The following is a 17,970-nucleotide window of genomic DNA, read 5'->3' as shown; positions in this document are numbered from 1 at the left end:
CGATTTGCAGTGACATAACAATCAGAAAACATTCATTTCCAGTGAGCTTTCAATCTAAGGGGCCATTCACACACAATGTTTTTGCGGTTAAAAACGCGGGTCAGTGGAGGGGGAAAAAAGAGTTGTGTTTTTAAAATATTTTTACTTGTTTTAATTCTCTGGGGTCGACAAACGCGCCAGCACGTTTTGGTGGATTTTTTTTATGGGTTACACATTTTATTTTTTATACAAATAAAAGCAATACATTATTAGAAACTACTTTTATATGTGTCCACTTACAATAAAAACAAAATATTGTGCTTTTGTAAAACGAAGAAAACAAAACAGGGTGTGCTTTCTGCCATCTTGTGTTTGTGAACTTTTTTTCTGGAGCACGTCACAAAAATTTAACAAAACTCAGCGAATACTTGCCATACAGACATGAACAATAATACCTATAGAAACATTTAAGTATCTACTTTAAAATTTTCTAATTCAAAACGAAAAATAAATATTTTCTGTTTATGTAAGAGCATGCATAAGACGTTGCAAACATGATACACGATACACACACGCAACAGTTAAAGGCGTAAATGTAGCGCGTGTATATTGAAAATCAATAGAAAACTAGCGCAGGAATGGAAAGGTGCATTACTGTGAACTTGACCAAAGGCAACGTACGCAAACCCATGAGCGTCAAAACCCACCCGCTTTTAAGGCCAAAGATATTAGACCCACTCACTTTTACCATCTATAATTCAGCGCGTATGTCTGTTCACTTTTCAGACCGGCGTCAGTCAAATAATTTCCACTTGAGGAATGCCCTAAAAAAAATTATACTTTATAAACTTTTTAGCTACAGCATTGACTTCCACACTGCTGCTTCCTCAAATCAAATCCACTTGGCTCATGGTAGTTCTAAGTCTGTTTAATCACCATTCTATATTAATGCGTTGTTTTCATTGAAGCGCGCTGCGCACACACAGAAACATTCAGGAGCAAAGAAACTTGTTATCAACGCTGCCCCACTAAGTAATAAAATAGCTTCGCTACTGAAACGCTACATTATATTTCTCAGCAACGAGGGGGTTACATCGCTATTCTATTACTATTAATAAGTAATTAAACTCTGCCTCGTTGTTATTAATAGAGAGAAGCTGAACAGACGCAGGTATGAATCAATCTCTCTCTCTCTCTCTCTCTAATTAATTCATATAAATGCTATAGTTTGTTCATTCAAATAAATGTAACCATATGCACTTCATAATCAAAGCGGGCAGTAACGAAAAGTAACTGATGAAAATCAATAATTAAAATGAAACGATTTTGATGCACTTTGCGTCGGGTGGTTCTCTGCCTCCACGTCGTGGATTTTAAGCTAAAATTGTTTAATGCACAGCTAGCCGTGGATTATCCATTACTTGTTTAATTAAAAGGCCCCAGAATATAGGAAATGGCATCTACTACAATAGAAAAAATTCTGGGGGAGGACCCACCCACATTTTGTTTTGTTTCGCCAGGTTTACAATAGTCACTGTGACAGATTTGAGATTTTGACTACTAAATTCTTGTCGTGTCATGGACAAGAAACATGTCTTTAATGGCTACCGAAGTGGCGTGTTAGGTAAATGCTAATTCTAGAACTCACTGGGTTTCTGAATCGTATTTATCTTTTTTCACTCTGTGAACACAACATTGTGTGTCCCTCGAGGACACAACATTAAGGCAGGAGTACTGTTGCCATATCTTCACAAACTTTTCCTCCATTGCATAATTCCACCTAGCAGCACCAATACCATCGTCTCTCTTTTGATTTGCCATGTTTGAAAGCTCTGTATGGAAGATCTTCTGTGCTCCTATTGGTCAGTGTCACAGATGTGATGGAACCCGTGGTGGAGGACCGGGAAAAAAAATTAAGCATGCTAGTCTTTCTGTCGAGACGTGGTGAAGATTTGCAGATGCGGCATCGGTTGTCGTCTACTATAACACATTACAATAGATAAAACAATAGATTCTTGCGTCCCGATGCCCATTGTCGTTTACGAATCACCACGACACCCTACGCCAAATGAATCGTGCCAAAATTGGGCTGATATTTGTAGTCTGAACGCGGTAAGCAAGACACATATGTTTTAAACTGGAATTTGAAAACGATCACAAGTTTAGTTTCTTCTGACCTTTGAAAGAACACTAAGCCCATCTCTTCTAACCTTGCGAGTCTTTGGAGTGTTTTCTAGCCAAACACTTTTTAGCTCCATCCAGAGCTGTCAGAAGGTGAAGGCAGCGCTATGGATGGTTTACGCGGATGGACTATGTGTTCTCCTGACTCTATCAATGTGGTAACTGAACTCCATGTCCTCCAGTCTGCTCTGATCTGATTGGGTTCAACAGTTCATGATCCACACACACACACATTCACACATCCTAATAGACACTTTCACCATGATGTGGTTCTTTTCTGATACCATCCTCCCAACCAGCACTATTCTTCACAACAACAATATTAATCTTGACCTACCAATTTTGACTCATTTTACCAACCCTTTAAGACATCGCAAAATCACTTCTCATAGAGCTCTATGCAGGGGAAACTCCAAAAATTTGAATTTCGTGCAAAAGTTCATTTATTTCAGTAATTCAACTTAAAAGGTGAAACTAATATATTACATGCAAAGTGAGATATTTCAAGCCTTTATTTGTTATAATTTTGATGATTATGGCTTACAGCTTATGAAACCCCCAAATTCAAAATTATAATATTGTGAAAAGGTTTTCATAGCTGTAAGCCATAATCATCAAAATTATAACAAATAAAGGCTTGAAATATCTCACTTTGCATGTAATGCATCTACAGTATATTATATATTAGTTTCACCCTTTAAGTTGAATTACTGAAATAAATAAATCTGTGCACAATATTTTGTCAAGTTTCAAGTTTTACCTGTATCAGCATACACCTAAAAAAACAGATTCACTTTTAGCAAATAAATTTAAAATACTGATCAATTTAAATGTGTGTCCAATCTACCCTCAAAATGCCATCTGGATAGAAAATGCCATCAACTTCTGACCAGTAATAGCAAGCAGTACATCATAGTTTTGGTAGTGAGCTTGAAGTCAAATTTATTGGCCACTTAAAAAAATAAAGGAAAACCTCTTTGATGTGTTTCAAGAAAGCTTATCCAAACAAAATTGCAAAGATAACGGAAAAATTACACACTTCAGCTTTCAATAGTGATTTTTACAACAGTTACCACACACACAGTACCACCCACAACCTAGTAAAGGCAATGAAATAGCTATTCTATGTGCTTGTATTTCTATAATTTTGACATATTGTTGGTTCTAATGCCTCATCTGAATCATAAGGATCTTAGCAATCATGCAGAAGTGCTCTTTTAAGACCAATGCTATTTCCGTCCCAATATACGATGTAAAATAATACAGTAAAACACAAACTGCCCTTGATTAGAAACACTCGCCATGCATTTCCCTTCAACCACTTGCTCTGCTTGTATGCCCAATAAAAATATGTGAGTATGCAAATCCTTTTATTTTGATGGGGTAAAATTAAGTATCAAAGAGGAATTATTATCAAAGCCCATCATATTAAAACTTAATCCCTACCATATACAGGGGGCGTTGGAGTGGGTGCATTTTAATTGCCGACATTCAGCGATACTCTGTGGTTCTGTTAGCGTGTGAAAAAGGTACTTTTGTATAACTTTATTTAAAGCAGGTCTGTAGGCCGAGGGATTACGCAATGGTTTATGGGGGTGCATATCACCGTTGAAATCTCCACGGCTATTGTTCGCCAGGATTACAGATGCATCGTTGGATGCATCTAACAGGATTATAATCTCAAATGGACTCAGATTAAGACTAAGCAGTCATGTAAACAACCCATGACGCTAATGGCTCAAAAAAAGTGCCCCCCTTTACCAAATACAAAGAGGTTAAAGGGTGGATTTTAAATACATTTGACTTAAAATGCCATTTGTTTCTAATTCACAAGTGTATTTGGGTTTAAGCATTGCTGGTGTTTTTGTTACATTTTGTTAAATTCCAGATGGTAGCATTGAGAAACAAAGGGTATTTGTGTAAACTGTCAATTGATTTCAAGCTCAAAGTGTCCATGCATAATGCATGATGTGCTGTGTTTGTTTCTTTTGCTTGTTTTTGGAACTGTTGGGACAATGCGGCAAACACAACTAAGGTTTTGCTTTTTTTTAATGCTTAGTAAATATTACTGGCCCAAAAAAAGGGTTTGGAAAAGTCACATTTAAAAATTTATGAATTTCATTGCATAGGAAACAAAATATCAAACTGAGTGACATTTGCAAATACATATTATTTATTGATGCAAATTTAAAGTGAAATACTGCTAAATATTCATTTAAAACCCAACAATCTTCTTTTAGTAAAACGTGTTGCTTGAAGAGTGTGCTTGTACATTCTTTCTTTACAAAAAAAAGCTTCTTGCTTTGATATTTTGCCATCTGTGCATATTCACGTTTCAATTAAGTGTGCAATTACTTTTTGGGGCCAGTGTGCACTCAAATTCAACTCTCAAAATATAATTATGATCCTTATAACTGCATGTCAAAATATATATTTAAAATGTAAAATGACGACAGCTTTAATCTGCATAATTCAGACGATTAAGCATTGTAACGGTTCACTAGCTGGCTAAAAGTCGACTATCTCCTGTGCAACGCAGATATCCAGCAAGACCCTTCAGAAATGTGAGACATTTTAGTGCAAGCAATTTGTAATTTCAGTCAGGGCAATTGAGCATATTGTATGTGACTGTAGAGTGAAATGGAGAAGCAATGAGACGTGGACCATATTGCGCTGGAACTAAAGAGCTGACACCTGTGCATGTGTGTGTGTGTGTGTGCATGTGTGCAAGGCCTTGACATCTGATCTGAACAACAAAATCCACCCTTCAACATAATAGAAATAGAAGAATTATATGAACATACAATAAGCAAATATAACAAACACACTCAATACTTCCACACATACACATTGTATTTGTGCACATGAATATATATCTGGAATAGAAACACACACAAACATACAAGCGAACTAATGTACACAAAAAACATGCTGGCAATCACACTCACATGCGCGCACGCACGCACGCACACACACACACACACACACACACACACTGGTTAGGCTGGCAGGGTCAGAGTGTATGACTGGGGTTATGTTGGGTGAAGCGGTCACATGTAAGGGGTGGAGTTTTGAGGTAAGGCAACGTATATCACTTTACGCTCACATTTTGCTCAGAAACTTATTAAGCTCTACTGTAAAATATCTTTAGGCATATCCACATTTATATAATGGTCTGAATTAATTAAAAAGCCATAAAAAGTATATATTTTATATGCACACACATATAAAGACAGCCATAATAAGTATATATAAGTATACAGTAAATTGACCCCCAGTATGCAACAGATCATTCAAAAGCAAGATTATGTCATTTCTAAGAAGGCAAAATTTGAATAAAAATCATAATGAAATCACTTTTTCAGAGCATAACAAGGTCATGAGCAAAACTATATTAGAAGGGGATATTTGTTGTTTTTAAACATGAAATATTAATATTTAATATGATCATTTAAAACATGTGGGCGGCACTATACATTCTCAGGGTACCAAATTACATTAGTGTCAATGAAGTCAATGAGAATCAGCTAGACTTTTTAGTGGACCAGACATGCAAAAAATGCATTAAGATGACGATGGAGAGAAGCAGAATAAAGGAACAAGGTCTGGAAAAAAAGAGAGAAGGAAACAACAGCAGAAGAAATGTGGATGAAAAGAACAAAGAAGAAAGAAAAGTTTGACTATGGTATAATATTCACCTTCACTGGGAATGACAAGTATGTAGGGCGTGGTATTTTGTCCCCTACCTATTACCACTAAGACAAGGTTTTACGTTCCAGGCCGGCATGCATGAGAGAAAAGAAGGAAAGAAAAAATAGTCTAAAGAATTATGCTTTCAACTTGATCATCTGAGCTTCCTTCCAGTGAGTAATATTTGGCTGGAAAGGAAACTGAAATTTATGTGATACAACAGGTCGGCTAATGCGCAAGGGAAAATTAAAATTACTCCAGAATCATCTAATGGAACTGACAGAGTAGGCATAAGAGTTAGAGAAAATCTTATAAAAAAATAAAATAAATGCAATTTATTTTTCCAAGTTGAGGTTTTATGTGGCTTTTGTGAAAAGAATAATAAAACTGCAATCAAAAATGTTTTAAAATAAATACATTTTGGGGGAATGCACTAAGACTGAATTGCGTCTACTGTCATTTATTTGCATTTGCATTGTTTAAGCACTCGATTCAATAAAGGAATTATGCAAATGAGGTGACTGTGCTAATGAGACTACAAAATGTGTGCTGAATTCAAAATTGCATGTTACGATTCCCCATCTTGCATGCAAGATGTGGAGGATGCAGCAGATTTATGCATTTGGACATACTTAACTGCGACCCACACTTTAAAATACAAAAAGTGCACTCTGTGATCACTAGAAAATGAAGACAAACATATCTTAATGATATTTCGCTTACCGCCTACTTTACGTGGGAGGTAATATTTCCGCATTAATCGTACCAGGCACTGGGTTTCGTGAATAAGGCGCAATCTTAAACCAGTCTAATGCACACAGAAAAGAAATGTGTTTGAATTGAAATGAATGGAAATTACTTCATTTAAATACAGTGCAGTGCTATTTCATTCTCATTAAACTAGATTTTAGGTGGTGAGTGAATAAGACGAATAAGGTTTTTACTTAAAAAAGTCACGCAACCGTTTTAGTGAATTCACCCCGTAATCTAAACCTACTAAAAACTCCAACATTAAAAAGACAAGGAAAGGTAGAGAAACCTTAAATGTCTGTATTCAAGGCATCACAAATTTGAAACCATGTCTTTCTAAACAAAAGTAGTTGTTTTTTTTACAATCATAAGAACCCAACTCAGGACGGATCTATCTGGGATATGAAAGGAAAACAGGCCATGGGAAGAAAAAAAAAGCCTGACATGGAGCAAAATAAAATGAGTTCAGCAAAACAAACAAACAGGTGTGTGCAGAAGCAAGCTTATTGAATAAGATGGAGAAAAAGCCAAAAGGTATGAAAGAAAACTGGAAAAGAAAGAATGGGGAAGAAAAAAAATGCGATGAGTCTGTAGTGCTGCACGGCTATAGTGTCTCTTTATCCGTGATGTCCATTAAATAATAGAAAGTCTCTTGTGATTGCTCTTTTCCTGGAAGTGATTATGTAAAAGGGTCTTTTTTTTTACGGAGAGAGGGGGAAATGAAATGGAGCAAAAGAAACTGAACAAAATTGTTGGCCAGAGGCAGATAATCATGCAGGTAAAATAAAATGGGATTTCAGTTTTTTCAATGAAACCGGGAGCGCTAATCTCAGTCTGATGCAAGTGAGGTTTTTCATACTGTACAATGAAAAGACTTCGTCCTTTTTTAAAATATTTATATATACACCTCATCATGTTTAGTAATGGGTTCCACTATAAAATCAAAGGTCTATTAAGAATACAGAGGAAATAACATTTATAATATTAGATCCGCTAAATTTCAACCAAAACATGACTTGAGTTTCATTGAGTGTGTTGGGCTACAGGAACTTAAATTAAACAGAACTATCCAAATATCAACCCAGCCAAAGAACTTTTCCAAAGCATGTCTCATCTGAATATACAAAGAAACAAGCAAAATAAGTGAATAAATCAATAATAATAATAAAATGTGTCATTCATACAAACTAACAATAAGTGAAACAATTCTCATACCTTTGGTAGCAAGTCGCACACAGTTGATTTTGGTTTCCTGGAAGAGGAGAGGAAAGTTTGTGTTTTAATTAAATGTCAAAATGATACTGTATTGAGGAACATTGTTTTTGTCAAGCTACAGTGATCTTAGTAATTGCAACACAATGAAGTGCGGGTTATTTTCCATCATGAGGTGCATGACATTAAGAAACAGTTAATTATATAACAACATTTCTAATGATAGTGAAGGATTCACAAATGCAGTGCTGAGGCCAAACAGAGAGAAGCCGACATTATTGGTACATTTCCCCATGCATGTAAAGTCACTACAGCTAAGATAAGTAAAGGCATTTAAGGTGACAAACACTATATACCACATTTCTATTCTATTCTATTCTATTCTATTCTATTCTATTCTATTCTATTCTATTCTATTCTATTCTATTCTATTCTATACTATACTATACTATACTATTCTATTCTATAGCATTCATGGCTGCCTGGAACGCCAGTTATGATGATAAAAATCTCACTTGCATCCTTGGAATGCCATGTGTGTGGCGTGACGGGTGTTAATTAGTCGGCAGATTTCGGTGTGAAGTCTGCATGGAAGTTTAGAGCTCTGAGACAGGAAGCCAGATGCTGCCATGTGTTTCTGAGAGCGTTTACAACAGACACTTGTTTTTGAATAGATCTGCTGTCCTTGTGCACCTCATCTCAGTAGACAGACACGTAAACAACAATGCCTTCACATCACAGGGCCTTGAAAGGTTTTGCTAATGGCAATATTTCATTAAGTTAGATTATAGCAGCCTGTGTTACACATCTGAAAAGTGTGCCAATCTCAGCGTTGCCATAGCCTGGTTCTACCAGACTCTCGTACATTTCATTTGTACAGAGAGTCTGGCCTCTCCATTGACAAGCGTTAACTTCCTTGAGGTGGGTACTCTGTTGAAGTTTAGAAAGAAGAAACTATTGGATCTGCCCAGAGTCACTCTGGATCTGCCATAACCAATCGCTAACGTTTGGTCGTGACGTATGACGACTCAAACTAGCGCACAACCTCAACGTCATCGTTCTCAGCCACTCCCTCCGTTCGCAGATTGGACCGGTAAAAAATTGATCGGAGAAAACCCAAGAATACACCGCAATCCCAGACGTAGTATTGAAGGAAAATGAAAATTGAGCGGAAGTACGTAGGAGGGCGGAGCCAGGCTAGCGTTGCCTCTGAGACCTCTTTAATTGTTTTCTTCTATGCTCATCTTTCTCTTTTAGGTAAACTACTGTCGTAGCGGAGCAGCAGTTTGATGAGAATATTGCTAGCTAGCTACCCCAAAAAACCTCTGGTTTAATAGCACAGACATTTGAAGGTAACTCTATCGTTTATTAGCAACACAGCAATGCAATGAGCATTAAGTTGCATTTGCAATGCACATGCCCAGAGAGTGCTCATACCCTGATCAGTGCGTTACAAGTTGCATTTGATTAAATCATCTGCTAAATGACAGCTTACTAATAAATAAATCTCACAAACGAACAGTTGTCAAAATTCACAACTAACTTTTCTTTTTTGCTTTATTTAGCATCACTCAATATCACTTAGTAGCTGTATTCTGCATAAATCATTCAAATTAATCTGCCAACTGATTCTTTGATACACCGGTGTTAGATGAGAAGTTTATCTAGTCTTTTTACTCTTTTAAATTCCTTTTATAACTGTATCATCTTTAAAAGTTTTAATTTTCCTTGCGTTTAATTTGTAATTATTTTAATTCCTTTCTGTATAAAGCACTTTGAATTCCCATAGTGTATGAAATGTGCTATATAAATAAACTTGCCTTGCCTTTACAAGTGCAGCATGTTGCTACCCAGGGACGTGACAAAAATGGACTAAAATGTAGTTTGTTAGCATGGTAAATGCTTATTTTTTGCTATTAAAGTAACATGAAATAAAACTTGATGCTATAGCTAGTGTGTGCTTGCTAAAATGCTGCTAAAATGTTGTTAGGGTATTCTGGGTGGTCAAAAGAGTCAATCCTAGACTCTATGACATTCGGACCCCTATGTAGATATGGCCCCAGTCCCTCCTTTAAAGTAAGTCAATGGGATTTATCATCTGCCAGCTCAAAATCTTAAGTCTGATGGCTTAGAAAAGCAAAAGCACACATGTCCTCAACAGGACTCGTGATTTCAGGGTAACATTGTTGCAAATGATTAAATAAATTACTAACCCTAACATAATAGTAATGAAGCTCAACTTAGAAAACACCACTAATAAATCAATCGGAAAAGCATATTGAAGAGGCAGGCAGTCTCTCTCCTAGCATTTATTTTATAACTTCACTATGCCATTATCAGCGCCACTCTTCAGAAACATTAAAAGTCCCCTTGGCAACACTTCATTGCACATATCAATTTGGCTCACGAGAATCAAAACCAATATGAGTCAGTTTCTCAAATACATCCAATGCTGATGAATGCAAACAAGACACAGACCTCAACTCACACTGTTGACACTGAAAAATTAACCGTCAATGCAGTGGAAGAGGGCAAATACTAACATGTGACCTTGCTGTCAGTGGCGGTTTGTCCCATCTGATTGTGGCATTGAAGCAGGGGGTGGATTGACACAGTGAGGCAGAGAAGGGTCCATATGTGAGCGGACCATCTGTCTGTCAGAGTGCTATCGGACATGCAGGGTCAAACACACTAGCCAATGTAAAATGGGTGAAAGTAATACTGTTCGAGTTTTAATAGGATTTACCATGCAGATATGAAAATATATAGGATATATATGGATAATGTTTTTTTCAATAAAGTTTTCTATTCCAAATAAATGCTGTTATTTTTTAACTTTCAATTCATCAAAAATCCTGAAAAACTAAAATATGAATATTAAAAGCACAACTGTTTTCAACATTAATAATAAGAAATGTTTCTTGAGCAGCAAATCAGCATATTAGAATGATTTATGAAGGGTCATGTGACACTGAGGAATGAAGTAATGATGCTGAAAATTCAGCTCTAATCACAGGAAGAAAATACTGTATGCTTTAAAATAAATTTAAAAAGAAAACTTATTTTTAATTGTAACAATATTTCGCAATATTAGTGTTTTTACTGTATTTTATATCAAATAAATGCAGTGACTTCTTTAAAAAAAAAAAGTCTTTATATGTTATTCTTTGGTACTTCAAAGAATACTATGATTGTACCATAGTAATTTTTTGTAGGTGAACTAACTGAGTAATCATCATGGTAAATGAACTTCCGTAACATAGTACATATCGAAACTCTGATTCCATAACTGAATTATGGTACCACAGTACTTTTAGTAAGAGAAAAGGGTGAGAGGAAGGAGGTGAGGACCGCATGTTAACGGTGCTTCGTTTCTGAGAGCAGCCTGAGCGCTGGGACTTGGGGAATGGAATAATAGGAGGGGGTCTCGGCTGATGGGAAACATCCCTACAGGAAGTGACAGCTGAGCTATACTGTCTGCCCCTCCAGTCAAATAATTCACTGAGAGACTGTCAAAGGCTTTTTACGATGACTGTGTAATGACGGGGAGAAAAATTCAGAGAAAGATGGAGAAAGAGGTATGAAAAAGAACAAATCTTTGCAGCTCAGGGGAAACTGCAAGGTGAGAGAAGAGACTTCATGTAAACATTTAACTCAATTATTACTGATAGACTACACTATTACTGTTGGCAGATCTCATATCAATACTGGGTTTGTACATTTTCTAAAGGAAAGGGAAGTGATGCTGGTCTGTGCACTGATGCTAAAGTGTTGTGGCTCATTTTCAGGGTGTTGCTAAGGTATGCCAAGTTTCTCTTAGCACATTGCTGTGCGGTTGCTATGGTGGATAATCTGAAACAAAATGGAAACAAAAAAGAGAAATTAAAAAAAGGGGCATGCATGACAGTTTGGAGAGAAAGTAAAAGCAAAAAGAGAGAAAATAAGCCAATAACTCCACAGACCAATCCAACTGACTGCAGTTTACTAAGCTTGAATGACAAGTTTGCATTGATGTGTTTAAAAAGAACATGGGACTCTTATGACAAATGCTTAATGGTTAGCCAGAGAAGTTGAAGAATATGGATTTCATGTCACTGTCCAGCTTTTTGCCATGCCTACTAGAGCTAATCCACATGACAGCAGATTTACAGTCAATACGTTTTTCTAGTTGGTCACTCACTCAATTCTGAAGCATGTTATGGATTAGTTAGTCATTACAGAAGTTTTCTTGACACGCTGGCCACAATTCTCTTCTAATGACAACAGCTACTGCTGGAACCCAGGAACACATCTCTATTAATTAACGGTAAAAAAAGTGCAAATACACTGTTTTCTGCAAAATTTGGCCCAATAAATGGCAATTAACTATACGCTATAGACAAACTATTAATTTCCCCCAAAACCACAAAACAACCACCCAGAACACTAGAAATCACTAACAATGCCAAAGCAATGACACCGCCATTCACACCATTAGCAACTATATCTTGGGACAAGAATGTCAGCGAGACTTAAACTCTTTTGACTTGGGCCAGTAAGCAACTTTCTAATAACCAACCAGAACACTACACATAGCAACCACATAGCAACACCCTGGTAACCACCCACAAGACCTTGGGACGGCGAGTTCTGCACGGGCAAGAACGATTTGTTTTTGTTTAAATAAAAGTAAATATCTAGTTGTTTTCTATTTTTCTATTTATTTGTCATAATCAACTGATGCATGTTGCATAATCAGGCTGATAAAAAAAAATCACTTTCTAGAAGACGAACAAAAGAGAGATAACAAAATCACAAATTAAAGTGTATCACAATTTAAGCGGAGTTCATCCAGTTTCTGCAGTATTTTGAAATGGATGCTTATAATTATGAATTATGAACACGGGTATGAATGATTACAACAAACTCCTGAGGCAATCATCTACACATTAGGGGCTCGGGAGGAAAAAAACGCTCCAGTGAGAATAAATAAAAGAAACGTGCAGTACAAAATGACAAAAGAAAAGTGGCATCAGCCAGTCGTCTGGAGGTACAGTATTTGAGACAGCGGCGCTACAATTTCAGGAGCTGTTGCTTTCGAGAGTAACACCTCCAGTCTGGTGAAATGTATTAACAAGAGGATTAGGCAAAAAATAAAAAAACAATTTAAAAAAAAAACAATAATGACATGAGTTGCTTTTGCTGTCTATAGTCTTTCCATTCATACAGAGCACTCTGTTTTTCATAAAGAACAAAGGAAAGCATTACAGCTGAGTGCAGTGTTAGGTGTAAATGAAGAAAGAAACAGCAAGAGATTCTTAAAAAACGTGTGAAACAAGCATGAGACGCTTCAAAAACACTCCCAACCGCCGCAAGAGAGAAATGTTTTGTCTCCATCCGTAAACTATCAGCCGCTGATGAACTGTACAGAACAACAGGAAGAGGGTGATGTACTAATTAACCCTTGATTAAGGCTATTCCTATTTCATTTATTCAATTAAGAAGCAATTAATCATATTCATGAATATATGAATACAGCAAAGTATTTCACTGCACTTGTAACCAGTCTAACTCAATCGATACTTTGAGCGGCGTCTCTTGCATGGGAGGCGGGCGCGCTAACGCACTCATGCGCCTCTTGAGGCCGGGGGAGTGAGGTTTACTTGCACAGCTTTTACTAGCTTGCCTCCGTTACACTACCCACCATACCTCACTCCCATCCGGGTCACGGCACCAATGTAACCGGTCCTACTTGACCCGCTCCAAGCGAGATTCAAACCTCCGTCTCCGGCATGGAGGCGGGCGTACTAACAAAGATGCTAAAAACCACAATCTCCATTCCACATTGAGCAAATGAAAACTCTAAATGCAAACCTATTGGATAGTAGGCAATAAGGCACACAATTTGGACAGGGATTTAAAATAAATCAATAAAAAAAATCTAATCAATTAAAATAAATAGATTAAATAAATCAATAACAATTTTAATAAAAATAAAAACCTACCAATAAACCAAAAAAAACTAATAATAATCATCTTCATTTTATTATTCCTATAATAATAATAATAATTATTATTATTATTATTTAAAGTCCGCGTGAACCGGAAGTTGCAAACGACTTTTCTCAAGTGTTGTGACGCATTTCCGAGTGAACCGGAATATTGAACAGAGGGCAGGGTTTTACTTCAGCGCTCCTCCTCTCCATCTCTCGCCCACAGCAGAGTAACGGTTTGAGGGGAGTGGCTAAGTGTTTAAACAACCCAAGTTCTCATGCCTACGTCATCAGAAAAAAGAACCATTCCAGACCCGGAAGTAACTTTTCAGACTTTGATTAAAGATAACTTCGGCAAACAATTTTTTTCCGTGTATTAACTTGCACGGATTAATTGTTCACCACAAGACTAGTAATATCCGCTAACAAAGTAAATAGGGTCAATTTTGATTTCATGCCGACTTTAAATTCTAAAGAGCATCTTGTACTTCAATTGAAAAAAGAAAAATCGTGCCTTTTCTTACAATTTTATTTAGAAATAGTGCTGCCAAATAAATATTTCCTAAATATTTCTTAATTTATGTGACATGTCAACTGACCATTTAACACTTGACCATTAAACACTTTGTTTGCTTGGTTATTTTTTTTAATAATAGCTGCCACACTCCAACAAACAGTGATTTCCCCTTTGACAGGTCGTGACTTTTAAATGCAAGCTGTTTTCCTCTAGAGTGTTTGTTCCTATTAGAGCGACACGTCAGTGGAAACAAAGTGCCACAAACTTGTCCTTTCACCCGGCACACACCGAAGACAGGACGTTCTTTGCGGGTTCCATTTTGTTAAAAGCTGCATGTGCCTGTTTCAATCTCTGTCTAGTGTGAGTTCAGCCACTTAAACGAGTGAGTGCCTCTTCACAACTCCGTATCCCTCTTTCAGAACAAAAGACGCCTGCAGCGGCAATTACTTGCTCTTTTAGCCCGAGTATCTGCGGTCCTGTTCACAAACACACCGGAGGGACAAAAGCAAGTGGAGGAATCCTAATTTAGCTTAGAACAGTTTGAGACCACTATTCCCCTGACTGTCCCTCCGCCTCTCGCCATCTCTGGCAAGACTGATGTGATAAACTTTATCAAAAACGACCTGGTGCTATTAGCAGTGCCAGGAGAAGCTCTGTGGGCAGCGGCGCTCTGAGATGGCATCGTTTATGGACTGCTGCTACACTGAGGGATCAAGAAAACCGCAGTATTTTTGTCTTTAAAGGTCGAACTGAAGATGAGGAGGAAGCAACCTATGATTGGCTTAAGCAGAGATAAGAAAAAGTATTTTAACACCCCCAAAATTACACACTTCATCTTTAAGCAAATGAAAAGGCCTTTAAAAGTCATGCTGGCATTTCGCCTCTATGGAAAGTGTTAATGATGACTAGCTAATGTGGACTACAGTATCCTGACATTATAGAGCAATGATCGTTCATTAGAGAGCATTGCATTACTCATTAGAAATGAGTTCTGGTTTGTGAAGTAACTTTTACAGTGGCCCCAACATGTATTTGGACACTTAAGTGACACTTAAACATCTCTGAATGTTTGGATATATTGGGATACACGGAAAGAATTTTGATAGAGAAAGACTGAAATAGTATTTTATTTGAAAACATACTCCAATAATCTTTGGATATTTACAGCTTTATTTCTTGAAATGTACACTTGGTGTGATATTTTGTTATCTAGTGTAATCATACTATTCAGACATTATTAAGTGTTGCTTTATTGTTCTAAAACATTTTGGGGACACTTTATAAAGCAGTGATATTGTTTTCTATTTTTATGCTTTAATATGATTTATGCACCAAATGCATCAAGTCATTAGTAATCTACTAATGACAACTGCTAGATCAAGCCGGTTTGAATAGCTATCAGTGTGACAGGTAATCTAACCACTGAATTGTATTGTGAATTAATTTGTTACTTTGCGCCGTGGAAGAGAAATGAAAAAAATCAAATGGCACACATTTACACCGAGCGTTTCTCAAACACACTTGGAACAAGGTAAGTTGAAAACAAATCTGAACTACCAACCTAAATCCATATTTTATGCATGAATCTCCAATCAAATTATCTGGGTCACGGTCTGAGGTTGTTTTTGAGTGCTTTTCTCCAGCCGCCTGAGACTGAGAGATCGAATTGAATCAAATCCAATCAAATCGGGAACCACATACTTCAAAACGCAGTGCAATGCAGTAGGCCCAAGCAGAGGCTTTACAGAGCGCATTATGCCTGCTAAATGCTAATACGTAAAATATATATCTAAATATTATTCAAATATCTCCCGTTTCTTTGATAGCCTTGTAAATTTGGATGAAATACAGCAGAGGTCATGTTCTGCTAGACTTTTTACCATGAGTATCATGATGAAAACTGGGGCAAAATATGCTTGATTGCCATGAAGATAATGACATTGCAAAGAAGTTTCATTTTTAAAATATAATTCATCATTTCATTCTTTTTTATTCTAGGGTGAAATATGACCCAGCCCGGATTCATGAGATTCACAAATCAATACTCAAGCGTCAACATTTATCAAGAACAATGAACTGGTAAATGAATTAAGCAGTAAATGAAATACTCACCCCATTGGCTTTGCTCAGGGCCTGAAAGTAAATGCTGTAGCTTTTGGCTGGAGACAGCGGTGCGTTCCAGTAGCCATTATAAGTCTTGTTGTCTCCTATAGTAAAGGGCTGTACCACAGCAAGGCTAACAGGGGGAAGTTCAGCCGCAAAATAGTGAGGTGAATCCAAGATGGAGGCGTTTCTGAAACTAACAGGAATGGAGAAACACTCCAACACATCAGCGGCTCGGCGAACTTTCTTCTTCCGTTCCTCTTGAACCACCACTTGATAAGCACTAGAGAAAAAATAAGTTGTACTAAATATCAAAACAAGGACCTAATATGTCATTATTGTAGTTGCTCAAGAATATTAACGAAGAGGAACTATTTAAATAGTTTTTTTCACAAGATGTTTAATGAGAAACAAGATATTCAATGAGAACAGTAGGAAATGACTTACTAGATTGAATCTATTGGAAATTATAAAAACTACCCTTTGTCTTAAGAATAACATGCACTGGTGAATAGTGCACAATAAGACCAGCAGCATGTATTAGGAAAAGTAAAAAGTGTACATTTTGACTTTTAGCATATGTTTGCAGCCTCTTGATTTGGGAAATATCTTCAGCTAGTGATGGCACATCCAGGAAAGAGAGAGGCAGTTGTGCCCGAGGCAATTTAACAAGCCCTTAAAACCATCAAGAACTTCTCTTCCCGTAGCTTTCTAAGAATCACAAAAGGCCCTGTCAACCATCAAGAATTCTCTAACGCGAACAACTAGCTGCTAAACATGTCTCTTAAACTCTCGTTTTGAAAAGAAAACCTGCATGAGACCCAAAAATACACAGCTTCTCCTCATGAGAGAAACTACGAGGCAGGCGATGCGGTAGAGTGCCAGCAGAGGGAAATCTCTACTACGGTAATTAGCTGGAGGGGAGGTGTGCATGGGGCTTTTTGAAAGTGCTCATCATGGGGAGGGATTGGAGAGAGGCGTGTGTGTGTGTTTCAGAACACGGTGAATAGATAAGGACATTTTTTGAGCTCCCTGTGCTAATAGTACTTGTTTGCAATTATGTGGTCTTACGCCAAGAACATACTTCCCAATTATGTGCAATTAGGGAAATGTATGTTTCGCCGAAAAGACGTGGCAAATTATCCTAGCCTCTAATCTGGCATCTTTCATAAGGGATAATTTCCCATGACCAAAGAGGCCTGCCTGCTTTTCTCTTTTAAATACACAGGATCTCCATTTCAAACTAATGGCTTTAAGTGCACACTGGATGTCGTGTGTTGTGTGTCCGCAGTAACCCCGGTCGAAAGCTTCTGTAATTATAAACAATTTTCAGTTGCGGATTTTTCATAAAGACGCTTATGGATTGCCAGGGTCATATGCTTTATAGAGCACACAAACAATGGAAAAACATCCCTAACACTGGCACATTTATGTTCCAACTTGCTTATTATTAAACATGTATCAGTTTTTTAGGTTTTTTGTTTCACCCTTAAATATATATGAAATATAAATATGCAAAAATAAATAACAATTGTAAAAATATCATATAATATCATATAATATAAA

The 17,970-nt window shown here is 37.0% G+C and overlaps 1 protein-coding gene across 13 annotated transcripts in view; it reads right to left on the bottom strand.

Moving 5' to 3' along the window:
* ptprt (protein tyrosine phosphatase receptor type T) overlaps nt 1–17,970 on the bottom strand; it is a 228,363-nt gene that overhangs the window by 72,051 nt on the left and 138,342 nt on the right. For 8 of the 13 annotated variants that reach the window (XM_079628114.1, XM_079628109.1, XM_079628115.1 and 5 more), the window contains exons 12-14: nt 16,414–16,687; nt 7,816–7,852; nt 5,859–5,915 (exon numbers count right to left, since the gene is read on the bottom strand). In XM_079628114.1, the coding sequence (XP_079484240.1) occupies nt 5,859–5,915; nt 7,816–7,852; nt 16,414–16,687 (368 nt within the window). The remainder of the gene's footprint in view (nt 1–5,858; nt 5,916–7,815; nt 7,853–16,413; nt 16,688–17,970) is intronic. The other 5 variants (XM_079628120.1, XM_079628121.1, XM_079628113.1 and 2 more) reach the window with 1 other exon arrangement.

This window comes from Phoxinus phoxinus (assembly GCF_949152265.1).
Source record: "Phoxinus phoxinus genome assembly, chromosome: 11".
Taxonomy (NCBI): domain Eukaryota; kingdom Metazoa; phylum Chordata; class Actinopteri; order Cypriniformes; family Leuciscidae; genus Phoxinus; species Phoxinus phoxinus.
Note: the sequence above shows the minus strand (reverse complement) of the source record. Positions and strands in the feature narration are given on the sequence as shown.